The 27,923-nt window shown below is 42.1% G+C and overlaps 1 protein-coding gene across 7 annotated transcripts in view; it reads right to left on the bottom strand.

The window, feature by feature from the left end:
• The window catches only part of tspan4b (tetraspanin 4b), a 67,499-nt gene extending 41,290 nt beyond the window's left edge, over positions 1-26,209 (bottom strand). For 3 of the 7 annotated variants that reach the window (XR_016118157.1, XR_016118156.1, XM_089019600.1), the window contains exons 1-6: positions 25,931-26,203; positions 14,520-14,589; positions 14,237-14,428; positions 14,028-14,102; positions 10,461-10,556; positions 8,026-8,139 (exon numbers count right to left, since the gene is read on the bottom strand). Coding sequence is in view for 5 of the 7 variants with exons in the window: in XM_089019600.1 (XP_088875726.1) it covers positions 8,026-8,139; positions 10,461-10,556; positions 14,028-14,102; positions 14,237-14,428; positions 14,520-14,588 (546 nt within the window). In the remaining 2 variants the exon portion in view is untranslated. Of the gene's footprint in view, positions 1-7; positions 1,162-1,425; positions 1,510-8,025; positions 8,140-10,460; positions 10,557-14,027; positions 14,103-14,236; positions 14,429-14,519; positions 14,590-24,127; positions 24,170-25,930 lie in introns of those variants that run through there. The other 4 variants (XM_089019596.1, XM_089019595.1, XM_089019598.1 and 1 more) reach the window with 4 other exon arrangements.
• Between the last annotated feature and the right edge of the window lie 1,714 nt (positions 26,210-27,923).

The raw sequence follows: 27,923 nt of genomic DNA, 5'->3' as shown, positions 1-27,923 counted from the left end.
ACGGGAGAAGAGAGTTTGGGATGGTTAAAAAAATAATGTGATCAAGGCTTTCTATTAAAATTGTCATCTGATGCTTTCAGGCAGGGGTGGCCAACCTGTAGCTTGTTCAATGAGGCTCCCAGGCTTTCACACGACAAGCGTTAAAAACGCCTTTGTGGTGGGGTTGACATTCACACAATGGCGGTATGTACAGCAAAATTTACAATGTCATCCGATACTGTCATCACATACATACATCACAATGTCATCACATACATTGCACATGCACAAATAACGACACTATCTTAGCGCCAGACAATTTTAGCGCCTAGCGCTAAGATAGTCTGTGAATTCCCTTAGATTTCAAATGAGAAGTGTCCAATACATCAATCTGATCGACCGGAATCCCAAGTCGACCGTGAGGGTTGGGAGGAAATGAAGGGGAAAAAACTTTCTTTGCCTTTTGATTTCCTTCATGTTTGGTGGTGTTCAGGCTGTCGTCCATCTCGCTGTTTCATGCGTGCGTGCATATGCACATGTGTGTGTAATTGATCCGTTTGTTGCATGCGGGTGTACAGTCAGTTCGGAAAGTATTCAGAACGCTTCACTTTTCCTGCATTTGCTCATGTTACAGCCCTATTGAAAAAAACGAATATTTTTTACCTCAGAATTCTACACAAAACACCCAATGATTACAACATGAAAGACGTTTTGGTAAAAGTGTTGTACATTTATTAAAAATAGACAAATAAAAAAATCACGTGTGAATGAATTCAGAACCTCTGCCATAAAGCTAAAAAATGAGCTCTGGTTCATTCTGTTTCCACTGATCAATGTCAAGTTGATTCTACAGCTTAATGGGAGTCCACCTGTGGTAACTTTAGTTGATTGCAATTGATTCAGAAAGACATACACCTGTCGATATAAGCTTTGTTGAAAATGATTGGCCTGTGGTCTTAGTTTCGTAGGCGTCATGTTTTTGTCATTATCATATTGTGTGTGACATTTACAATAAAAACAATCTGAGCAGAGGTCTGTGTGTATCTGTGTGCACGTGCTTGTTTGCGTGCAAACTTGGAAGGGATGTGGCGATGTTGATTTATCCTCATGATGTGCATGATGTGGCTCTTTCCAAAAACAAAGTAAAGAAATGTCTCTCAGTCTCTGATTGGTTGGCCACCCCTGGCATAAAAAGATCCACAAAGAAAGACATTAAATGCAAACAAATGAGCAATAACTAAGCCATACCTATAAGACAGACATTACTAATATCATGTGACCAAACCCAGAAAACAGGTGAGCCGTTATATTGTGACGTTGATGGGACTATCAAAGGCTTTCTGATTCTGATGTGTTCAGACACAGGGAACGTATTGCAAATAAAAGTTTTGACTTGACGAGCACTTTAAAGTTCACTGCTGTGGAAAAATGTGTGTTAAGAACTACCTGCACAACGCCAATACAAACACCAAACACCAGAACCGATGGAATGTTATCCAGAAGCCACTGCCTGGCCTTTTTATAACAAGGCTGCAAAAAAAAAAAAAAAAGACAGGTGTGGGAGAAGAAGAAAACATTGCTTATCTCAATGGTGTTTCTCAAGCTATAGAATGTGGCTGGAATTATCAAATGTGAACTTAAAATATTAATTCTTCATACAGTACTACATTGTGTTCTTATTATGTATGCAGTGCCTTTAGGGCTTTATGACTACAAAATAAGATGCCACAACAAATGTCACATCTTAACTCAACTGTCTGTAAATTTACAATGAAATAACTTCTTCCATAAATGTTTTTTTTTCACGGGTTGGAGCTGTAATTACAGTCATCTGCAGTTTCTGTCCAGTCATGTTCATAATGTTTCATTGGTCCATTTGTATACCGAATTATTGAATGCATTGTTTATTGTTCTATACAGTATTTGATATTTGCTCCATGTACAGTGAACCCTCGTTTATCGCGGGAGATACGTTCAAAAATAGAGAAGAACATTATCGGTAGGTGTTGGCACTCTTTCTTTTTTTGTCTTGTTTTTTTTTGAGAATAGAGAACAGCTCATGGAGCAGTTGACCAGCAACCAATCTGCAGATTGAACACTTCAAATGGTCCCTAGGTTTGAGTATGAGAGTGACTGTTGTACGTCTTTGTGTGCCCTGTGATTGGCTGGCAACCAATTCAGGGTGTCCCCCGCCTCGTGCCCGAAGACAGCTGAGATAGGCTCCAGCAACCCCCGCGACCCTAATGAGGAATAAGCGGTACGGAAAATGAGATGAGAGTTTATATATATATATATATAAAATACTCTTATATACCAAAATGTTGACAGTTCGTTTATAAATCTTATAACTTTTAGTGTCACTTTAATCATTTTATATTTCGGATTATCGATCTTTATTACTGTGTCGGCGCATGCAGTTTCTGCTCACCCAAATACGCATGGCTTCCCACGCATGCGAGCTGTCCAAAAATCGCTCTCCCTGCTAACAGAGGAGCCAGAAGAAGCCACCTGTCTCAAAGAGGCAGCGCCGTCGACCGTGAGCCAGAGGCGCCGTTTGCTTCGCGGCGATCCCACCCACTCGAGCGCTGACATCTCCCCACCCCCAATTGCTGTGCGAGTGAGATGCTGTCATGCTAGAGAAAATTGTCGTACGCATTTGTTAAGAAACAGTTATTTTGTATCGTAATTTTGTGCAATCCTTGTTCGATATTGTCACGTTTGTCACGTTTTGCGAGGTGGTGATGGCGGGTGCGGATCCCAAAAAGCAGGCAGGAGGGAGCAGGAGGTGTTTTGACAAATTGTATTAAAATAAAGGTCAGCAGTAACAAAATGTAAAATGTCAAAATCATCTCAACGGAAAAAATACAAAGTATCAAAAGAAAACCAAGTGTAAAAGTCCGCCAAGGTTAAACAAACACATGCACAGCATGCAACAAACATGCAGCAAACAATGAACCGACATCGGATGGTCGTGCCGGGTGTCCTTTTAAGTGTCAGTGATTAAGACGACCAGCACCTGCGAGGCTGCAGGCAGGGCTGACGTCGCTACCCGTTGGTCGCCAATCTGATCAGGATGACCAGCACCTGTGCAGGTGCAGGCGGGGCCGACAGCGCCCCCCGTTGGTCACCAACCAGATCATGACAGTACCCCCCCTTCAAGGGGCTGCTTCCAGAAGTCCCAACACTCTCCCAAAACATCCACTCGCCAGGGAACAATGGTGGAGACGGCAACCGCTGCCTCTCCAGCATACGACGGGTGGCGGCCTTACGGGAACGGAACTCGGCCTGGCGTGGACGAAGACGCGGCACGGATCGTCGTGGGCGTGAGTGCGATCCCTCTCGCACGTTCACGCGACGGCGCATGGCTCAACGTGGACATCGAACTGCCAGGCGCAGACTGGCACCCCGTACGGCCGTATGGGACCAGGTCTCGGCCGGACGATGACGTGGCGTGAACTGCCCGGCACCGGGGAAACGAGACCAGTCCTGATCCGCTCCGGGATCCAGCGGTGAGTGGGGTCTTGGACTGATGTTGCCGCGGACGTTGCACGGCTCGTCGTGGATGAGACTCAATTCATCATGCACGATGACAGCGTGGCTGGACGTGGGCGTGCACTGCCAGACACCCAGTGTCACCCTGGACGGCCACCTGGAAGGAGGTCTCGGCCGGACGTTGACGTGGACGTTACGGCTCGTCGAGTGACGCTATTCAAACTCGACGAGGCGTGGGCTAACGTGGACGTAGCATTGCCAGGCACAGGGTGGAAATGAGACGGGTCCGATGTACCTGCGGGATCCTATGGTTGGTCGGTTCATTCTGTCACGGTTTGCGAGGTGGTGATGGAGGGAGCAGGAGGTTGTTTGACAAATTGTATTAAAATAAAGGTCAGCAGGAACAAAATGTAAAACATCAAAATCATCTGAACAGAAAAAATGCAAAGTATCAAAAGAAGACCAAAAGTAAAAGTCCGCCAAGGTTAAACAAACACATGCACAGCATACACAATGCATGCAGCAAACAATGAACCGACCCCGGTCGTGCCGGGTGTCCTTTTAAGTGTCAGTGATTAAGACGACCAGCATCTGCGAGGCTGCAGGCAGGGATGACGTCGCTACCCGTTGGTCGCCAATCTGATCGGGACGACCAGCACCTGTGCGGGTGCAGGCAGGGCCGACAGCGCCCCCCGTTGGTCGCCAACCAGATCATGACAACGTTTGGATTGACAGCTGGGGGCGGGTACACGCCTCCCCGCTTCCGCCACTTCTTTCTTCAGGACAGCGGGTACGAAAACGGATCGCTGTCAACTTGTATTTGTACTTTGTATTACCCTGGACTTCTATATCATCGGTGCTCGGTCTGAGCACCGTGTGCAAGTTGCTTTTCGCCATTGTCGGGTTTCTGCCCTACCCGTCCACTCGTCGTTTTTGGTATTCTTTATTTTTGCTCATTCCCCTGGTCCTCTTTCAGCGCTTTGTGTTGTCTCTTAAAGGACAACCGACGTCTCCGGACAAGTTGTGTCCATAATTTGTAAAATAGCTTCAAATGACTTCTACTGAGCGTATTTTAAAAAGATTCCACCACATATAGCTATATTTTACGTTTTAAGACTCACGCTGAATATTCAGGAAGTCTCGTTTTTGAGTTGGTGACGAGTCCGTACGTGACGTCACTCAAGGAACGCCCACTGACCGAAAAAAAAGACACATTGTAGCAGTCCTTCCATCACATCAATGTATTTTGCTGTATTGTTTGGTCTGAAAACCTTGTGTTGCACCCAAAAGCCGCCAGAAGAGGGTGTCCAAGCTCCATATAAGGAATTTATCAACCTGTGGAAACGGAGGTGGCCACAGGAGGTCGCCATTTTGTGCCTCTTTTCTGGTGATCGTTTCTCCCCAATGTTGCCTCAAAATGGCATGGAATAAATTCTTTAATCGATTGCAAACATGTAACTTTCCTCTTCAGAACTATTTGAATCATATTCATAACTGGATAACAAGAAAGCATATTCTCCGAATCTGAAGCCATTGTTTTGATTCTCAAGCAATGCAAGACGTCTTGGCGTGACGTCACAAACTGGGGGCGGGACTTTCTGAAAATGCCCAATTCGCAGCTTTTTGCAGATTTTGGACACTTTAAGTCATTTTTATTGGTGCATTTGAATAAAAACATCATAATGTGTGTTTTGGGCATTTTAGATGCTATCAAACATTTTTCTGATGTCAGTTAAGAAACAAAAAAGTGACGTCGATTGTCCTTTAATAAATCATCCTGCACGGACCTCTGACTCTGTCGCTTGGGAATCCAGACATTCAATTTCGCTCCGATGAGTTGGCTGCTCTCTGCCTTTTTGGGAACGTGTCAGATCTAAACAAGAAGGACCATCTCGAGTCTTTTATTCGACCAAATGCATCATAAACATGCTGCGGAGTTCAAGCGTTGCTGGCTGTAGCGGTGGCTGCTGTAGAATTAAAAAAAAAAAGTCTGGCGGTCGTGGTCGTAAGTATGGGTGGTCGTAACTCGCGCCGGTCGTAACTCGGATGTTACTTGAATATATGCATATATCCAGTTAACATCCAAGTTACGACCGGATTCTGTTCCGACAAAAGGGTCGTAAATCGAAAAGCATTCAAATTGGCAGACGCAAGGTTTATACGACATAATAGTATACAATGTCAATCTGTTGTTTTTAAAGAACATTTTCTATTGAATACTATTATATACCAAACTGCGTACAGTTCAATTATAAATCTTAGAACTTTTAGTGTTATTTTTATCATTTTATATTTCATATTATCGATTTCTATTACTGTGTCGTTCTGCTGACCCAAATACGCACGGCTTCCCACGCACACGCGCTGATTTGCTGTTGAAAAATCGGAGAAGCTAGAAGAGGTCGCGCAAGACACACGCTCGGACTTCAGCGGACGCCGAAGGAAAAAGGCCTCAAAGATGCCGCCTTTAGCTATAGAAAATAGAGGGTTTGAAAGAGGAGTAAAAGAAGAAAAACCCTTCACTAAATCGCTATTGTGGTTTAAGGTTTAATTTAGGCCAGGGGTGGGCAAACCTTTTGACTGGCGGGCCATAATGGGTTCTAAAATTTGACAGAGGGGCTGGCCAGGCTAGGAGCATTTGGAGGGAGTGTTTGGGCCGGATATACTAAAACATTAAATGTAGTGTGTGCAAACCTCAGCACAGTAAGCACACTACAACCCAATTTGTTTCTTTCAATGTCTTTCAAACGTGAAAAATAGCCCTTAGCAGTTCATACATTTGTCTCAAGGAATATGCAAGATATGGCATTTACATACTATTTCGCGGATACCTGGAATTAGGGGCCAGCAACTTTTCAGAGTTGTCTGCCCTGGTGTCCGCTAGCTTTTCGTCATGAGTCAGTTTTTATTATAATTTGGACATGTTCGCCGGGCCGGATTAAAAAGCCGTACTTTGCCCATGATTGATCTAGACCGTGCTAACTTAAAACAGGCTCTTAGGTCGTTACCACGTAAGTTTAGTCATGCTAATGAGGTGATGCCAATGCCAATGAGGCAATCAGAGCCAGAGCTAGAACATTAGAGGTAATCATACAGTACAAAAGTGGTAATCAGATTGGCTTCAGGGAGTAGTATTGCTAGTACTATTGCTCCCTCAACCTTAGAGCAGGGCTCTATCAGAGCAGGGCTCTGGCACCGCCACATCTGTCCATTAGGGATATATACAGTATAATGCCTGAGTTAGAACACTGACGAAGCTCTTCAGATGAGGAGTGAAGTGTCCGACACCTTCAAAGAAGTACAGATGACCGCTAGAGAAACCTTTTTTCTTCTATGTGTTCATAACCCCAAGTCGGGAAGTCAGAATTTATTTGACAACAGTGGGATATTCCAGTAAAACTAAACAGACATACAATTTGAAGACTCAGGCACAGCCATGGAGTGGATGAATTCCATTAATCCCTTTGACAGAGCAAGATTTAAACAAAACAGATGTTGACCAAATTGGAATGGATTGCGTTGAACTTCATAGGTTTGACTGGAATTTTCTGTTTAGTTACAGCAGGAGTCGGGAACCTTTTTGACCAAGAGAGCCATAAAAGTCAAATATTTACAAATGTTTTTCAGTGAGAGCTCCACACACACACACACACACACACACACACACACACACACACACACACACACACACACACACACACACACACACACACACACACACACACACACACGCACACACACACACACACACACACACTCACAAACATGCACGCATGCGCGGCCACTTTTCAACAAAATGTCAGAATGTATTATTTAAAATAAATTTGTGATAATACTCACCATTAATATAAATTGTTTTCCGTTCCTTATGATTGATAAAAAAAAATCCAGCCAAATGCTTGGAATGAAAGTCAACTTGCCGGGTCCATGTAGGAAGTTACTGCTAGCTAGCCTGCACACGGCTCATTTGTTTGCACGCTTGCTTTCTGCTTTCTCCCGCAGAAGTATATTTTTGCTAAAGTTAGCATGGCGCTTGTCAAAGTGCCACTGAAATTTAACTGTTTCACATGGTATTGTTTCATTGCAAATTAGAATCATGGCTGAACTTTTTCTCTCCACAAAGGCGAATCCTTCGTTGTTTTTTTTTTTTACTTGACAAGCATATTTAAAAGGGGGCGTCTACCTGGTTCAACATCAACGGCCATCGGTCAGTATCATCCAATGAAAAATGCGCTTTCTGCCAAATGACACCCAAACCGTAAATGAACAGCAAAAAAGCGAGAATACATATTTAGTTTTATCGGCGTGCCAGATGCATCATCAAAAGAGCCATATATGGCTTGCGAGCCATATGTTGCCGACCGCTGAGTTACAGAATGAACTGTTGTGCCAAAGAAAACCAACTCAAAGGGTCTGACGGCTGATTGATGGTTAGTTGAAGCCATAGTATATTCTTTTCAAACAGCATACTGCTTTTTCTTGACATTATGGCAACGATGATATGGAAACTTGACAGGCTCCACCCTTGTGTAAATGAGCGAGCATGAAACTCACCTCACTCCATCCTTCATTGCATCGGTCAATCCCGACAGCGCAGCAAGATAATGGCAGGGTTCCATTGAGTACTTCATACCAGTCGGTTTTATTCGTCACGCCACAGCATTTGAACTGGGAGAGGAGTAGGATAACACTTTACAACATGATTCAAGTGTATGATATGTTACCTTGATGTTCAAATTCTTCAAAAGATTGACAACTTGGACACAGATATTGAAAACTATGGCACTACAATCATCAGCAAATGTGACGTGATATCGAACCATAAGTCATAAGATAATGTCTAGGCTTATTTTATGCAACAGGCACATATTTATATGTAAGTTTGATTTGTGTGATGAATGGTAGCAGTTGAGCCATCGAGACGGCTCAACTCCTGGTTAACCACGTCGTCTGTCTCCACGAGATTCCGACGGACATCGTGTCGGACCGGGGACCGCAGTTTGTGTCCAAGGTATGGAAGCGTTTCTGTCGGTCCCTAGGGGCGTCGGCGAGCCTGTCATCTGGATACCATCCCCAGACCAACGGACAGACGGAGAGGAAGAACCAGGACCTGGAGGCGGCCCTCCGGTGCGTGTGCCTCCACAACCCGGCGTCGTGGGCCCTGCACCTACCCTGGGTGGAGTACGCCTACAACTCCCTGGTCTCCGCAGCCACAGGTCAGTCCCCATTTATGTCCGCCTGTGGCTATCAGCCGCCCTTGTTCCCCACACAGGAGGGCCAGGTGGAGGTCCCGTGTATTGAACATCACCTCAGACGGGCCCACCGAGTCTGGAAGGAGACCAGGGAAGCCCTGACACGCACCGCATCCCGGAACCAGCGGTTGGCAGATCGTCATTGGAGACAGGCACCCAACTACCAGGTCGGGCAGGAGGTGTGGCTGTCCACGAGGGACCTTCGGCTGGCAGGGACCTTCGGCTGGCAGGGTCTTCAGCGAAGCTGGGCCCACGCTTTACGGGTCCCTTCCCCATCGAGGCCATCCTCAGCCCGGTCTCGGTGAGGCTCCGGCTGCCACCCACCATGAGGATCCACCCCGTCTTTCACGTTTCCCTCCTCAAGCCAGTGGAAACCAGCTCCTTAGCCCCCACGCCCACCCCCCACCTCCCCCCCGGATGTTGGCCGACGGACCGGTCTACACCGTGCGGGAGATACTGGACTCCAGGCGCATGGGCAGAGGAGTGCAGTACCTGGTCGACTGGGAGGGCTATGGACCGGAGGAACGACAGTGGGTCCCACGTGCCTGGATCCTCGACCCATCTCTCATCCGGGCGTTCCATGCGGCTCACCCTTCCAAACCTGGTGGGCCGCCAAGAGGCGTCCGTTGAGGGGGGGGCACTGTCACATCTCGTCGCCGTCCTTGGCACGCCCCGCCCCTCCTGTCATCTCCTCCGCTACTCCCTGGAAACGGCCCCTCCCATCATCACGCACCTGGGTTCCCACAGCTGTTTGTCATTCCCGTGATTGTGCCTTCTGACTATATCTACCGATCGCGCTATTCAGTCTCCGTCGGAGTATTCAGAAAGCTTACCTCGCGACCTCTCTTCCGTCAGGTCTGCCATCTTTTTCCCTCACTCATCGCCACTTGTTTTGTTTGTGCACATGCTCCCAGTAAAGACTTTTCTTGATTACAAGTATCTGTCTCGCCGTGTACTTTGGATTCGAACCCCCGCTTTCCCTCGTCTCTTGAGTCCTGCCTCCTAGCCTCAAGAGACGCAACACCAACCTGAGAGTAGGGACCTATCATAGCTGTGTCTGGCGCCGCCATGTCTGGACATTAGGGATATATAAATAGGGCCGATACGACCAGTAAGACTTTAGTTCGCTGACGAAGCCTCTTGGATAGGAGGCGAAACGTCCGACACCTTCAAAAAAGTACAGATGACGGCTGAAAAAACCTTCTCATCGATGGACCACTCCTGTACGACTGAGCGCTTACACAGACGCACAAGGGTGCAAACAGATCAAAGGAGGCAAGACTTTGTTTGGGTGAAGAATTAAACACTTTAGGTAACTAGTGTTAGGTAACTAGTGTAGCATACCAAACGACAGTTTCAGAAATGTTAATAAGTGTGGAAACTATTCATAAGTGTCACAGCACAGGCAAAAATTTGTCATTTGCAGAGACCGGAGCTTCTTTGTTTGTGGAAGAGCAGACATGAAGGTTGAAATCTTGACAAAAGTTAATTAAATCTCCAACTGAAGGTTGCGGCATCGACATATGGAGGACAGTGTTTTTCTTGTGTTTTGTATATGTAAACAATAAAAGTTCGACTGGGACAAAATTTATGGGAGAAAGATTTGCGGAGTATTAAAAACAAGTATAAAAATACTGAAATTAATTCATACTGATTTCTTTAACCATGCATTTATTTAGTTTTGCCACAGTTTAGTTTTGGCTGCTGGTTTGTTTGTTTTCTATATACAGCCCTTACCATTTTTTGGACATTATCCCAAGATTTTTTCAACCCAGTTTCTGATTCGTAACTGTTCATCCCCTCCTTTAATACACCTTGTGCTTTGGAATCCAGCTGAAAAAAGCACAGGGAAAGGTATCAATGTTATTTATGTATTCATGTCAAGTCCAGTTTATAAAGTTTATAAAAAGGGCAGGTGAGAAAAATGCCATATGCATATATCTTTATATATTTTATATATCGCTTTTACAATATCTACAACAGCATTTTGTTTTTCAAGACAAGGCACATTTCTTTCATTGAAAAAAACACAACCTGAAAATGTGAAAAATGCATATTTTAACAACCGACTATTATATATTTATTATCATCATTTTTTAACATAAAAAAATAATACCTCATTGTAACACATTGAATAGGAATCAAATAGGAAGAAGTTCAAATTGGCCCCTGAGTAGGCAGCCGTCAGCAAGTGCACTCATGAGCCTTGCTTTTTTGTTGTTGTTTTTGTGTTTTCTTTTGTCACTTTGTGTTGTTGTGTGTCGTGTAGAATGGATATGGATTATTTTTTCAGCATTTTTGGCCATGACATCCATTAAGTTGTATATGTTAAGCGCTTTGTTACAGCTTCAGCTGTTGTTAAAGCTATATATATCAAAGCTATATATATCAATATGTAGTACTGTATTGTATTGTATAAGGACGGGACTCAGCTGAGTGGTTGCGCCTTTTCGGCAGCATGAATTACTGTTTTTGAATGGGAGGAATGTCTATGCCATTTGATTGGCATCGCTGGACAGTTCTATGGCGATTGTGCTTTTTTGCGCCTGTAGCACGCAGCATTTTCATAGCCCTGCTTTATTCAGCGGAAAGGTCGGTGCTGTTGGACAGTCTGTGGCTGGATGGATGCATGGCTTGTGGAGCCCGCGATGAAAAGGAGCTTCAGCGCAGAGCGCCAATGTGTATGTGGAACTATCGTTGCTTGAAATTGAAACAGATTTACATGATACATGTGAGATAATCTCTTTTTGTCAATGCAAACTACATCTTCGTGTTTGCTTTCAACATTTAGCTAGTAGTAGATCCCAACCAAGGGAAATTAAAATACAGTAAAGTCTCGTTATATCGATATTCAAGGGAGTCCGAAAAAATATCGATATAACCGGGACTATCGATATATCTGACCCTGTTTGCATGTAATTTTCTCCGTGCGTGCATAGAAATAGTATCGATATAACCGGGACTATCGATATATCCGATATCGATATAACGAGACTTTACTGTAGCTGAAAATGATGTCCCTGTTTCACTATCACTCTAGTGTAGGACATCGACATCGACCAAAACACACGAAAGACAAAGCACACGACACCCATCACCCTTCAAAACAAATGTTTTCGGAAATAAATGAACTTTTAGATGAACATAGAAAATATCGCTTTGGTGGAAAAAAATTGCGGAATTCCGCTAAATAGCGGCCGTCTGGGATGCCTGAGATGTGCACATTCCAACATGACATCCCTGATCCACTAGTGAAAAGAATGAAAGAAAAAGAAATACAACAAGGAGGGTGTGGAAAAGTATTTAAGATTGAATTAGTCGGTGTCGTTTGTGTCACATTATTTGTTATTTATTTATTTTTGTTATTTTGACTTCAAGAAGGCACCGTGAGAGTGGCTGTCTTCACAGGACTTCGTGTATTGTTTTTCGACTTCTTTCTTTTCTTTCCTCTTCCTTTCATAACATAACCAATCCAAATCAACTGAATATTTGGTGGATTCATTTTAATGGCAAGTAAAACAGTCAATTAGAACATTAACTGGGGGACAAGCTGCGGCACGCCGGAGTGGACCACTACCTCACACAATCGGATTACAGATCCTCCTCCACCTGCGACCACTGGCGAGCTCATCACTGGACCCACTACAGTTTTTGTCTACCAGTGCAGCATCGGGATGGAGGACGCCATCATCTACCTCCTCCACTCAGCGCTGCTGCTCCTGGAGAATGCTGGGAGCACGGTGAGGATCACGTTCTTCGATTTCTTCACTGCCTTTAACACCATCCAGTCCAGTCTACTGGGGGACAAACTGCAGCATGCCGGAGTGGGCCACCACCTCACACTTTGGATTACAGATTACCTCACAAACCGGCTACAGTACATGAGGGCAAAGAACTGTGAGTCGAACAGGTTTCTCTGCAGCACTGGAGCGCCGCAGAGGACAGTCCTGGCTCCATTCCTCTTCACCCTCTACACCTCGGACTTTAATTACAACACTCCAACCTGCCACCTTCAGAAGTTCTCTGATGACTCAGCTATTGTGTGCCTCATTACAGCGAGATGATCGGGAGGACAGGGGATTGACCAAGGACTTCGTGGACTGGTGCCAGCAGAATCACCTCCAGCTCAACACCGGGAAAACCAAGGAGGTGGTTGTGGGTTTCTTCAGGAAAAAATCCTTACCTGCACCGTTGGACATCCAGGGTACAGACATAGAGAGGGTGACCTCCTACAAGTACCTGGGTTTTACTCTCAACAATAAACGACTGGACTACAAACATGGCTGCCCTAATCAAAAAGGGACCTCTTCGCCTCTTCCTACTCAGGAAAACTGAGGTCTTTTAGGGTTTAGGGGTCACTCCTGAAGACTTTCTATGAATTTGTGGTTGCTTCAGCCATACACTATGGAATTGTCTGCTGTTCAGGCAGCATCACCACCCTGGATAGAAAACGACTGGAGCGCCTGGTCAAGAGGGCCAGTTCTGTCCTGGGCCATTCACTGGACTCTGGAGGAGGTGGGCAACAGACGGACGCTAGCTAAACTAAAAGCTATGATGGACAGCCCTTCTTACCCCCTCCTGCCCACCCTGACAGCACTGGGTAGTCCCTTCAGTCAGTGTACACCCGCACTGCAAGATGGAGAGGTACCGCCGCTCGTTCCTACCGACTGCTGTCAGGCTTCTTTATAATCACGTGACTGAAAAAACACACACAAAAAAACCTTGACCCTTGTACTGTAAATAGCACAGCCACCTTATGTTAATGCAATACAACTACATATATCAATCTTCTTTTATACTTGCGCTATTTACAGTTTATTTATGAAACATTCTTGCACAGTTACAGTATAAGTCTTCAGTATCAGTATCCGTCTTCTGACATGTTTTATTATGCTTAGAATATCTTGTTTTTATCTTTTCGCCGCCCTCCAACCCCCTCTAAAATTGCTGCCGTGCACTACAAATTTCCCCATTGTGGAACGATTGAAGGCTTTCTGATTCTGATTCTCCTCCACATTGAACGGAGCCAGATGAGGTGGTTCGGGCATCTGATGTGGATGCCTCTTGAATGTTTTCCTGCTCACGAAGACCCGACGAACGACCCAGGACATGCTGGAGAAACTATAGATAGATATCTATAGTAGAAAATGGATGGATGGATGCAGGGATCGATTTTCCACTTCTGCCTTCAATAAACAACGTTTTTTTACTCACTACATTTCCGACTGACTTTCATGCAAACTGCCAGTCGACTGGACAGTGTCAATCAAACCCCTACAAAAAGTATCTCGAAGGTGAGCTTACCTGATCTCGAAAGATATGTATGACCAGTGTTAGAGCAACCTCTGTCAGCACAAGGAGAAACAGGATAACAAAGAACTGCAAAAGAATAGAGGGGATCAGTTGAAAACCCATTTCTTGACACACTTGATCACATCACCTTGTTGACATTGTCAGCATAATATCAACAAATTGGAAGTGGTAAAGTGCTTGAACTGTATTTGTGGTCCTACCATGAACAACAGCCAGCGTTGCTCCTTAAGGGCTCCGAGACAGCCGAGAAAACCAGTTATCATGGTGATCCCACCAGCGACCAGCAGCAGGTTGGCTGCCGAGAGTGACGGGAAGGCCAGAGGAAGAGATGAAAACTCTGATTGGGTAAATGACAGCCAGACTCCAACGCCGAACAATCCACATCCTCCTATCTGTTTCAAAGAAACGTTAGCTTCAAATATGCAATCTATGTACATTGCCTTGACATGGGACTATCAGGGATTCACATCTGCTCATACTCACCCAGAAGATGAGGTTAAAAACAAACATCGCATATTTGACACAGCACAAACATTTGTGAGACGCTGACATCCTGCAGAAAGAAAATAAGAGTAAACTGAAGGTCCAAAATGTTGTCGTCTCCAATACCACCTATTTTATTTGCGGCAAGATTTTCCTACTGAGAAGATGAACTTGTGGAATTGCTCTCAAGGCTCTTGAGTCAATCAAATAAAGGGAAAGGGCAGTGTTTCGTCACTCTCGGCAGCCATCCGGCTGCTGGTCGTTGTGGTTTGGATTGGATTGGATTTGCCTTTATTAGTCTCACAGTGGAGAAATTTACATTTCACAGCAGCAAAGTGATGAAAGGAATGAAAGTAGAAAAACAAAATACATGAGCTGCTGGAAAGGCAGCCACTCTCGGGGCGCCGTCTTGAAGTTAAAAGAACCAAAAAAAAAACAAATAACAAATAATATGACAGCATAGAGACAATATGACAAAACAAAGACACAGAGAGACATTCATTCTTCAGGACTTGCTGTACCCTCTTTGTGATGACATGAAGCAGAGGAGAGCATGAATGGGATGAGTGATTTTGCATGCTGTGTTATGATTAACATCTATATCCCTCTATCTCTCTATACACACACACACTCATGCACGCATACACACACACACACACACACACACACACACACACACACACACACACACACACACACACACACACACACACAGTGATGCCTTGGCTTACGAACTTAATTGGAAACCATTAAAATGAGAAAAATACGTTCCCAGGTCCCCATGAAACATAACTTTCTACTAAATAAGCCTTAAAAGTACACACAATATACCTTATTTTATGTATCGTAAATATGCTATTGTATTGTAATTAAAGAAATAAACTGTACTGTATAATAAAGGCATTTTATTTACATTTGTCAATTATGAGGTGCTTATCAATGAAATGTATTATTATTATGATACAAATACATACATGTCCATTATGATACGCATGCATGTACTTTACTGCCCCCCGGGAGGCCATCATCTGTAATAGAAAATGGCTGAATTTCACACATTGACAAAGTCAATTATATTGTGATGAAATGTAGGGAAGAAATGCCCATTTCAAGGTAAGATCAGAGCATTGTCATCAAATGGTGAGTATAGTTTTGCTTTTTCTAATATTGCTGTGCCGATGACCATTTTGTGTGTGGGAGCCTTTTACTGAGCATCTTTAACTTTAAGTTCATAGAGTTGCTTGTTCTGTAGCATAGAAATAGAGAGGTTTAGAAGTGCCCAAAGGAGCCGATAGCATTGCGCCCCGCGATCACCAGGCCGTGACGTCACTGATGACATCATGAGTTGTAGCCTCTGACACAGTTCCGTACCATATGAATAATTTTTGCTCGTTTTTCATCGATTTTCTTCCGGTATTCGACGAAATTCTAATACTTTGTGGCTAAATATGTTTTAGAAGACAACTACTTGACTCTCACGTCGTCTTTCGGCGCTATGTGAAGTCGGACAAGTCCAAAAACCTCAACTTTCAAGATCAGATATGCTTTGGATTATAATTTTTTTATCATCCAAAACATACAATTGCAATTAAATACACCACTATTGATGTATATTTATTCAGAGTCTAAAAATGTTATGAATAATAGAAATGACAGCTCTTTAAGATTGAAAATTCAAATACATAGTATAATTATCTTTTGAGTGTGATTGTAACCAATCTTCAAACGTGAAAAAAATAACATTCATAAAGAATGATCATACTTAATTGGTGATCGGAATTGGACTAAATCAGAAATTGTAGAGGATTAGGTAACACTGTGTATAGTCCAACACTTTTATATTAATAATTATTTTTCAATAATAATGCCAAATTTAAATAGTCCTCATCACTCTCATCATTTAAAATTTGCTTTTTTGGGGGCGCTGTTAAACTAATTTTTCAGTTAATATACAACCACAGAAATTTGAACAAGATATTCCACTACTTTTACAGCAACATTGAGTGTGCAATTGTCACAGCCAGTAAAACAATGAAAGCTGATTAATTAGTCAACCATATGATGACATGAATGAGATGAAATTTTTTGAAACTTCTAACCTCATTGACCTGCAAAAATTACACTGCGATTCAGTTTTGATCGAAGAAAACTCTTCATCAAGTCATTATTCTGTAGGCGAGTGATATGGTGTAAACGGACAGATAGGAAGATATTAGTGATGGTTCTGATGAGGTCTATGGTATGGTTCTCAATACCATCTCGGGTTATGATCTCGTGTTCCAAATCGAAAAGGGCTAGATGGCCAACTGCAGCAACAACACGAGTGACAATCTTGAAGAACATGGCACATATAATTATTTAATGAAGAACAGCTAGAACGTACTTATACACGGTCGAAGATCGAAATCAAGATGAAAATTAGTCGCTAAAACATAGAAAAAAAGATATATATATATTTTTCTTTTTATAGAAATTTCATTTTCACTCACTTGAAGAACGAAATTCCTTTGTTTTTCAGCTTGTAGTTGAAGCATCCGTAAGCGAAACATTGCGGCCCCCAACTGTTGTTCCTTTTTACAGCATCCATACGTTAAATAGACCTAAATACGCTCAAAACTATCCTATTTCTATGCCAAACCAAGCCACGTTACTATGGACGCTACAACTTGTGACGTCACTTCCGGGTTTGCAATCAACCTCGTCTCTACGCAACTTCTACTACCTATCTATTTCTACCTTCTGTCGCCACAAGGGGAGATAAGACAGTGTCTTCTTGTGCCAGTCCCTACTCCGGATAAATACAGAGGCTTGTGTGACGATAAAGTGGTCATGAAAATGGATGGATGGAAGGATAGACATCTTCTTTTCCTTTCGGTTTTTCCCTTCAGGGGTCGCCACAGTAAATTTGTCTCGTCCATCTGACTCTGATTTGTGCATTCTCTTCTCTCACACCTGATACCTTCATGTCTTCTTTCACAACATCCATAAACCTCCTCTTTGGTCTTCTCCAATACCACCTATTTTATTTGCGGCAAGATTTTCCTACTGAGAAGATGAACTTGTGGAATTGCTCTCAAGGCTCTTGAGTCAATCAAATAAAGGGAAAGGGCAGTGTTTCGTCACTCTCGGCAGCCATCCGGCTGCTGGTCGTTGTGGTTTGGATTGGATTGGATTTGCCTTTATTAGTCTCACAGTGGAGAAATTTACATTTCACAGCAGCAAAGTGATGAAAGGAATGAAAGTAGAAAAACAAAATACATGAGCTGCTGGAAAGGCAGCCACTCTCGGGGCGCCGTCTTGAAGTCAAAAGAACCAAAAAAAAAACAAATAACAAATAATATGACAGCATAGAGACAATATGACAAAACAAAGACACAGAGAGACATTCATTCTTCAGGACTTGCTGTACCCTCTTTGTGATGACATGAAGCAGAGGAGAGCATGAATGGGATGAGTGATTTTGCATGCTGTGTTATGATTAACATCTATATCCCTCTATCTCTCTATACACACACACACTCATGCACGCATACACACACACACACACACACACACACACACACACACACACACACACACACACACACACACACACACACAGTGATGCCTTGGCTTACGAACTTAATTGGAAACCATTAAAATGAGAAAAATACGTTCCCAGGTCCCCATGAAACATAACTTTCTACTAAATAAGCCTTAAAAGTACACACAATATACCTTATTTTATGTATCGTAAATATGCTATTGTATTGTAATTAAAGAAATAAACTGTACTGTATAATAAAGGCATTTTATTTACATTTGTCAATTATGAGGTGCTTATCAATGAAATGTATTATTATTATGATACAAATACATACATGTCCATTATGATACGCATGCATGTACTTTACTGCCCCCCGGGAGGCCATCATCTGTAATAGAAAATGGCTGAATTTCACACATTGACAAAGTCAATTATATTGTGATGAAATGTAGGGAAGAAATGCCCATTTCAAGGTAAGATCAGAGCATTGTCATCAAATGGTGAGTATAGTTTTGCTTTTTCTAATATTGCTGTGCCGATGACCATTTTGTGTGTGGGAGCCTTTTACTGAGCATCTTTAACTTTAAGTTCATAGAGTTGCTTGTTCTGTAGCATAGAAATAGAGAGGTTTAGAAGTGCCCAAAGGAGCCGATAGCATTGCGCCCCGCGATCACCAGGCCGTGACGTCACTGATGACATCATGAGTTGTAGCCTCTGACACAGTTCCGTACCATATGAATAATTTTTGCTCGTTTTTCATCGATTTTCTTCCGGTATTCGACGAAATTCTAATACTTTGTGGCTAAATATGTTTTAGAAGACAACTACTTGACTCTCACGTCGTCTTTCGGCGCTATGTGAAGTCGGACAAGTCCAAAAACCTCAACTTTCAAGATCAGATATGCTTTGGATTATAATTTTTTTATCATCCAAAACATACAATTGCAATTAAATACACCACTATTGATGTATATTTATTCAGAGTCTAAAAATGTTATGAATAATAGAAATGACAGCTCTTTAAGATTGAAAATTCAAATACATAGTATAATTATCTTTTGAGTGTGATTGTAACCAATCTTCAAACGTGAAAAAAATAACATTCATAAAGAATGATCATACTTAATTGGTGATCGGAATTGGACTAAATCAGAAATTGTAGAGGATTAGGTAACACTGTGTATAGTCCAACACTTTTATATTAATAATTATTTTTCAATAATAATGCCAAATTTAAATAGTCCTCATCACTCTCATCATTTAAAATTTGCTTTTTTGGGGGCGCTGTTAAACTAATTTTTCAGTTAATATACAACCACAGAAATTTGAACAAGATATTCCACTACTTTTACAGCAACATTGAGTGTGCAATTGTCACAGCCAGTAAAACAATGAAAGCTGATTAATTAGTCAACCATATGATGACATGAATGAGATGAAATTTTTTGAAACTTCTAACCTCATTGACCTGCAAAAATTACACTGCGATTCAGTTTTGATCGAAGAAAACTCTTCATCAAGTCATTATTCTGTAGGCGAGTGATATGGTGTAAACGGACAGATAGGAAGATATTAGTGATGGTTCTGATGAGGTCTATGGTATGGTTCTCAATACCATCTCGGGTTATGATCTCGTGTTCCAAATCGAAAAGGGCTAGATGGCCAACTGCAGCAACAACACGAGTGACAATCTTGAAGAACATGGCACATATAATTATTTAATGAAGAACAGCTAGAACGTACTTATACACGGTCGAAGATCGAAATCAAGATGAAAATTAGTCGCTAAAACATAGAAAAAAAGATATATATATATTTTTCTTTTTATAGAAATTTCATTTTCACTCACTTGAAGAACGAAATTCCTTTGTTTTTCAGCTTGTAGTTGAAGCATCCGTAAGCGAAACATTGCGGCCCCCAACTGTTGTTCCTTTTTACAGCATCCATACGTTAAATAGACCTAAATACGCTCAAAACTATCCTATTTCTATGCCAAACCAAGCCACGTTACTATGGACGCTACAACTTGTGACGTCACTTCCGGGTTTGCAATCAACCTCGTCTCTACGCAACTTCTACTACCTATCTATTTCTACCTTCTGTCGCCACAAGGGGAGATAAGACAGTGTCTTCTTGTGCCAGTCCCTACTCCGGATAAATACAGAGGCTTGTGTGACGATAAAGTGGTCATGAAAATGGATGGATGGAAGGATAGACATCTTCTTTTCCTTTCGGTTTTTCCCTTCAGGGGTCGCCACAGTAAATTTGTCTCGTCCATCTGACTCTGATTTGTGCATTCTCTTCTCTCACACCTGATACCTTCATGTCTTCTTTCACAACATCCATAAACCTCCTCTTTGGTCTTCCTTTCGGTCTCCTGCCTGGCAGTCCAAGGCACAGAATATTTCTCACAATATATTCACTCTCCCTCCTCTGATATATCCAAAACATCTCCGCCTGGCTTCTCGGATTTTCTCGGATTCTCTCAGTCACAGTTTTATACACATTTCCTTTCATCTGAGCTAAAACTCTTCTATCTCACACCATATCTGACATTTTTCTTCAACTGTTCCAGCCTGCCTGCACACGCTTGTTCGCCTGTTTTCCACACTCTCCATTACTCTGGACATTTGACCCCAACTACTTAAAATCCTCCACCTTCTTCTTGTCTTCTCTCTCTAACCTCACTCTTGTAGGCTCAAAGCTGACCCCATGTGGAGATCCATTTACCTTGAATTGTTCCGTCACACTCAGAGCAAGCCTCACAACTGTCTTTAAGTCATTGTACATGTCCTCCAACGCCATATATGTCTGTGGTGTCTTCTCACTATCTAAGACAGGGGTCCCCAAACTTTTTCCTGTGAGGACCACATAACTTTTCCCTTCTGTGATGGGGGGCCGGTGTCAGTGTGTAACAGAAAAAATGTTTTCCAGAAAGCCACACACAACCAAATAACCCTTTCCAGGTTATTTACAGAAAAAAGTCAGGAAACAAATAAATGACACTATTTATGAAATAAATAATAACTAAATAACTCTCTGGGTTCTTTATAGAAAAACAGGAAATAATTAACAATATGAAATAAATAACTAAATAACACTCTGTGTTCTTCATAGAAAAAAAATCCATGGAACATTAACTTTTTTTTAACAGATAAAAGTTCATCTCAGTTGTCAGAGCAGAATCTCTCGACACAGATGAGCAGTCTCCTAAAGTTCTTGTGTTCCTTCCTTATAATCCTTTTGTAGGTTCCATTAGGCTTGTAGACACCGCTGTTTGCAGCTCTCTCTCTCTGAGCTAAACCGAAGCGCACCTGAATGTACCACCGGACTCCCCTCCACTTCCTCATAGGTCACTTTCTTGTGTCGCGTCACATTGTGACCGACTCCTTTAGCATTCTATTGTGAGCAGGCGTGTTTGTATTGTTCAATCACGATTATAAACAACATACATTGATTACATTGATTAAAATAGGAACAGATAATGATCGAAAACCGACCTTTGACTTGTAAAAGGATTTGTTATTTTTCTGGAGGCCAAACAGGGAAAAAAAAATCTGGTAGCATCTCTGGTATTGTCCAGGGGGCCGGGCCAAATGTGCTGACGGGCCGGAAACGGCCCACGGGCCGTAGTGTGGTGGCCTTTGATCTAAGATGTTGCTGAACAACCCAGTCAGAAACCTGGCCGAAGCACCTCCACCACTCGTTCTGAACCTGCGTTCGATCGAACCCTTGGGGTTCGGTGAGACGATCTCAGGGGTTCGGCGGAGCCTCCGCTGACACACTTAATTACGGAAACGGAACATTTCGTCCAGCCCCAGAGGTCGTTTTGTCCGTGGTTATGCTCGTTTAGCAATCGGTAGAGCTCTGGGCAAAAGGGAGAAATAACACAGGAAATCGTGTGGGCAGTGTAGAGTCAGAAGCCTAGAATAACGGAAAAATGAATACAGAGAGAGAAGAAAGCCCAGGTAGATTGCTGCTGCTTCACCCATTCACAACAAATGAACAGGCTAGCCCAGACAAGGGCAAACTATGGCCCGCGGGTCACATACGGCCCGTTAGGCTTTTTAATCCGGCCCGCCTAACTTGCACAAATTATAGTAAAAACAGTGTCAACTCATGACAAAAAGTTAGCGGAAAACAGGGCAGATAACTGAAAAGTTGCCCGCCCCATTTTTCCCAACTTGAAGCACAATGAGACAACTCTTCACATTAAAAAACATTTACACAAATTATGAAGTTTTTTTTTAAATCAAGAATGTACCTATGACAAATGCTACCGTGCTTAATTTACGGTAAATGTGCATGGCTGTAGATTTTGCTGCAGTAGTCGATTGTCATTGTGGTGCACAATGCAACGTTTGCATTGATTCCTACGAGCCACCAACCCCATAAGTCTCACGTACACTTTACAGTCACAGTTTAATGTAAATTTACGTTTTGTAGCGTCACATATGTTGTTAGCTTCTTTTGAATCTTTCTTCTGGGCTGAGGTTCTGTGCGTCTATTTTGGAAAACGACTTTATAATGCTTGAGAAAGTCCGGAAGAAAGAAGCAGGCTTCTGATTGACCGCCATGCCGTGTATGCAAATTTCCACTGCAGGTAGCCTATGTCTGTGTGCTCGGCGACGGTACACGTGTATTGTTTGCGCGTGAAGGCGAGGGCGTCAGTGGAGAGTTTGTTGAGAGCGCGTCAGGACAAACCATCTATGATTTGGCGGAATTTAACACAGGTAGGTATTTTTGAGCTTGCATATTTCGTTGTGTAATAATATGTTTTGAATGTTGAAAGTGATTTCATTTTTCAATAAATGTTGATTTCTTTAACTTTGCCCCTTCAATGAAAACGTATTTAAAACAGACGCAATCTTGATAAATCACAGTGCATATGTTATTTTAATCTATTTCCATTTCCTCATCCAAGTATCTGCGAAATAGTATGTAAACGCCATATTCCTTGAGACAAATTTATTAACTGATCAGGGATATTTTTCACATTTGAAAGACAGTTCATAAATTGGGTTGTAGTGTTCTTACTGTGCTATGAGGTTTGTACACACTACATTTAAAGGACAACCGGCACCATTTTTTGTTTTTGTTTCCCACTGACATCAGAAAAACGTTTTATAGCATCTAAAATACCCAAATCAGGCAGGCTGATATTTTTAGTTAAATGAAAAACACCAATAAAAATGACTTCAAAATGATTCCGGAAATGGCCAGTTTCAGAAGGTCTCACCCCCTTGTTCGTGACGTCACGCCTTGCTCGAGAATCAAAACAATGGCTTAGATTCGGAGAAGATGTTTTCTTGTTACTCATCCAGTTATGAATATGATTCAAATACAGTAAAGTCTCGTTATATCGATATTCAAGGGAGTCCGAAAAAATATCGATATAACCGGGACTATCGATATATCCGACCCTGTTTGCATGTAATTTTCTCCGTGCGTGCATAGAAATAGTATCGATATAACCGGGACTATCGATATATCCGATATCGATATAACGAGACTTTACTGTATATATATATATATATATATATATATATATATATATATATATATATATATATATATATATATATATATATATATATATATATATATATATATACACACACATATATATATATATATATATATATATATATATATATCTTTGTGTTGTCATGTTATTTGTTATTTAGGTTTTAGGTTTTAGGTTTTTGTTCTTTTGCCTTCAAGCCGGCGCCGCAAGAGTGGCTGCCTTTCCAGCAGCTCATGTACGTATTTTGTTTTTCTACTTTCATTCCTTTCATCTTTCTTTGAAAGTATCAGTGCTGCATTCTTTTTTTTCCTTGACATGGTTGCATCATGAAACATTTCCTTGTCTTCACAAGTTTTTATTTATATCTTTTATGTTCAACCCCACCTTGACCGACAGAGATACAACCTTGTGTCAGGATGTAGATGTGCACAGCTTTTGAAAATGCATCCGTTTGGTAGTTAATGTGAACGGGAAAGTTTTTCAGTCTGACAACTGACCTCATACAGGATCTCAAATTATTGACAGGAAGGAAGCTCCTTTCCCCCCTCAACTGACCTAATTATACTGCTGTGGCTATTTCCCGTGGCTGCACCAAACCTGTGACACACAGGAGTGTCCGTCAGCTAACAATTACTAGTGCATAGTGAACAGCTTATTTTATCTTGTACTCCGTTTGTTTCAACACCAATACACTACTGTTTTCATAAGGTATCACAATAACTCATCACATTCTAATTTGTATTTTGTTTCATCAGTTCATTGAAGGTTTCATTGATCTATGAGATTCTTGAGAGAAAATTTTTGCATAATGCATTCATCCATCCATTTTCCGATCCGCTTTATCCTTACAAGGTCGCTCGTGCCTATCCCAGCTGTCTTCGGGCAGAAGGCAGGGGGCACCCTGAACTGGTTTCCAGCCATTTGCAGGGAACACACAGACAAAAAACAACCATAGTGACACTAACAACTAGGGACAATTTTGAGTGTTCAATCAGCCTGCCATACATGTTTAAAGAATTTGGGAGGAAACAAGAGTGACTACCTCTGCACTGTGAGGTTGATGCTCACCACTGGACAACCGGGCCACCCTCTGATCATAATATACAATATATGTATATATATTGGGAAAAAACAGACAAAGGTGCAACTTATTTTTGCGTTCATAGTAGGTTCTGAATTGTGCCGTTTCATGATTCAATCATTTCAATCACTAGTCGATTTGAAACACAACATGATCAGACAATACATGCTGTGCTTGTTTGAGTAAATCTAGTATATTAATTTTTTTTGTGTGAGGGGGGGGGTAACATTTTCAGTACTCAAAATGGTGTCATTTAAACTTGAAATGAAATAATCCTTTTTCATAGACTGTCCTAATTTCAAACCCTAAGGTTCCAGGACTACTACTTCCCCCAATTACGTTTTATTTGAATAACTTTATTGTGATGAATTAATTCCAGAGGTGCTCTCTTTTGCCAACAGCAAAACATAAAATTCAATGACTTTAAAGTCATCAAATAACTTTCCGCTGCTCCGACTCAAAGAGTGCAATGATATCCAGACAGTAAAGTTACTGCCCTCCCTCCATTCTATTGTTGTAAATTACCCTCATGTGAATATTATTAATAATATACGTCTGTGTAAGTTCTCAGTCATACAGGAGTGGTCCATCGATGAAAAGGTTTCTTCAGCCGTCATCTGTACTTTTTTGAAGGTGTCAGACGTTTCGCTTCTTATCCAAGATGCTTTGTCAGAGTCCAACACCACCACGTCTGGACAGTAGGGATATATATATAGGGCCGAAACTACCAGTAAGACTTTAGTTCGCGAACGAAGCATCTTAGATAAGAAGCGAAACGTCCGACACCTTCAAAGAAGTACAGATGACGGCTGAAGAAACCTTTTCATCAATAATAATATATTTTGCAAATTTCCCCATTGTGGGATGAATAAAGGTTTTCTGATTCAGATTCTGATATTAATCCGAGGATAGGCCCCTCACTCATGAAAGTAATGACATTGAATTTGACTATGCAGACAAGAGGAAGGAACCTAAGTGATTCATTGCACCGCAGGAGGGTTTCCTGCGACATATAATAGTTTTAGAATTAATGTTTGAAATATTGTACATTGAACTAAATTGTTTAACAATCAACAAAATACAGAAGATGAAGAAAAGATTTTAATATAGTTCCAAACATGCTTTATGCATTGACTCCATTAAGTTGTTTATTGTTATGGGTCACATTCAACTTTTTCAGTGTAAGTGAAAAAAAGTTGTGTGGCCTATTTTTTTCGTGTAAAGCGATTTAAAAATGTTGAATGGATTTGGAAATTGTACAATCCATCAGCGTTTACCTTGAGAGTGTGCTTCCGTCCTGCCTGTTGTTGCTGTTATGTTCCGTTTTATATGACAAAACTTGCTAATCCCGTTGTTTTCCTCTTCCTTTCCAGGTACTGTTCAGGAGTAGACACCCAGGAGCTGTGAAACGTTTCAAGAAGTCTTCTTCACTGTTCACTGCTGTCCTTTTCTTTCCCCATTAAGGTTATCTTTTGTCTAGATTTCTCACCGTTTGACCTAATGTCTTTTTCCATCTGGGAAGCTTTACCCAAGTTTGAAAAGTTTCCAGATGTCTGAGTTTGGTCCGTCCCTTACTGGGCTCCTCCCCTCTCCATTCCTGCCATGTAGCGACGGCCATCATCCCTTCCCTCTCCACCTCCCCTCAACCCCCCAATTTCAGCCCACTACACCCACATTTTGTCTTTGTTCCAATTTGCGTGTACTGCTCAATGATGATCAGGCTACGTTGACTCAGTCCAAAAGCACGTCGAATTGTGTACAGCAACTATTCTCTCATAAGGAATCACGTTTGCGGTACCAACATTTTCCTTATAAGAACATTTCCTTATGTGGGAATTTATGATAGTATGTGTTCTGTATGAACGTTTAAATCAGTGGTCACCAAACTACGGCCCGCGGGCCGTGTCCGGCCCGTCAGCACATTTGGCCCGGCCCCCTGAACAATACCAGAGATGCTATCAGAGTTTTTTCCTATTTAGCCTCCAGAAAAATAACAAATAATTTTACAAGTTAAAGGTCGGTTTTCAATCATTATATGTTCCTATTTTAATCAATGTAATCAATGTATGTTGTTTATAATCGTGATTGAACAATACAAACACGCCTGCTCCCAATAGAATGCGAAAGGAGTCTGTCACAATGCGAAGCGACACAAGAAAGTGACGTATGAGGAAGTGGAGGGCAGTCCGGTGGCACATTCAGGTGCGCCCAGTTTGGCGCTCCATTTGGTCCCAGACCCGTTTTCTCTTGTAAATCTTCCTGTCAAAGAGTGAACGGAATTATGGCGAAAAGGTTAGGTAAGAGAAAAATTGATTCAGAATGCAGGGTATTTAACCTGCAGTGTACAAACGATTATTTTTATGTTCAATGCAAAGAAAAGGCTGCTTGTCTCATCTGGCATGAGGCGGTGGCGGTATTCAAAGAATACAATCTTCGCCGACACTATGAATCCTGTCACAGACAAGTACAATAGTTTGCAAGGCCAAATACGAGCAGACAAACTCTCAAAGCGAAAAGTGGACTACTATCTCAGCAGAATACATTTGTACGCCAAGCTCAGCTAAAGGCATCCGTTCGGGCCAGCTTTCGGGTTGCTAAACTGATAGCAAGCAGCGGTAAGTCTTTCACGGACGGATGGATGCTGTCGCAGAGGAGTTGTGTCCCGAGAAGAAAGATGCATATAATGCCGTAAGTCTGTCAGCGAGTACAATCACCAAACGCGGTGAAGAAATCGGGATTAATGTATATGCCCAGCTGCAGCAGACTTTTTTTCATTAGCACTGGATGAGAGCACGGACGTGCAAGACACAGTGCAACTGCTCATTTTTATTCATGGAGTTAGCGTTTCTTGAGATATGCGAGGAGCTGCCAGTCCTCCAAAGTCTCAAAGGGACTACACGGGAGAGGATATTTTTGACCAAGTGTACCAAACCATGAAGAAGTTGGACCTGAGTTACAGAACTGTGATGTTCTGAAAGACGCATTCAAGCCCAACAGTCTCATTGACTTCTATGCCACCCTCCCAAACGACACATATCCAAACATCAAAAAACACGCAATGAAAATGTCCACAGTTTTTGGCAGCACGTATATCTGCGAGAAAAGCTTTTCTCGCATGAAACTGCTGAAATCTCCGATGAGATCAGGATTGACAGATTAACATTTGCATCAGTGCTTGAGAGTGGCTGTAACTAGAATGGAACCTGATATTCAACTTCTCACCAGCCAGATGCAGACCCATCGTTCACACTGATGAACATAAATAGGTAA

This window comes from Hippocampus bargibanti, linkage group LG17 (genome assembly GCF_051943395.1).
Source record: "Hippocampus bargibanti isolate YZ-2025 linkage group LG17, ASM5194339v1, whole genome shotgun sequence".
In the NCBI taxonomy this organism is placed as follows: domain Eukaryota; kingdom Metazoa; phylum Chordata; class Actinopteri; order Syngnathiformes; family Syngnathidae; genus Hippocampus; species Hippocampus bargibanti.
This window is presented reverse-complemented; position numbering and strand designations above follow the sequence as displayed.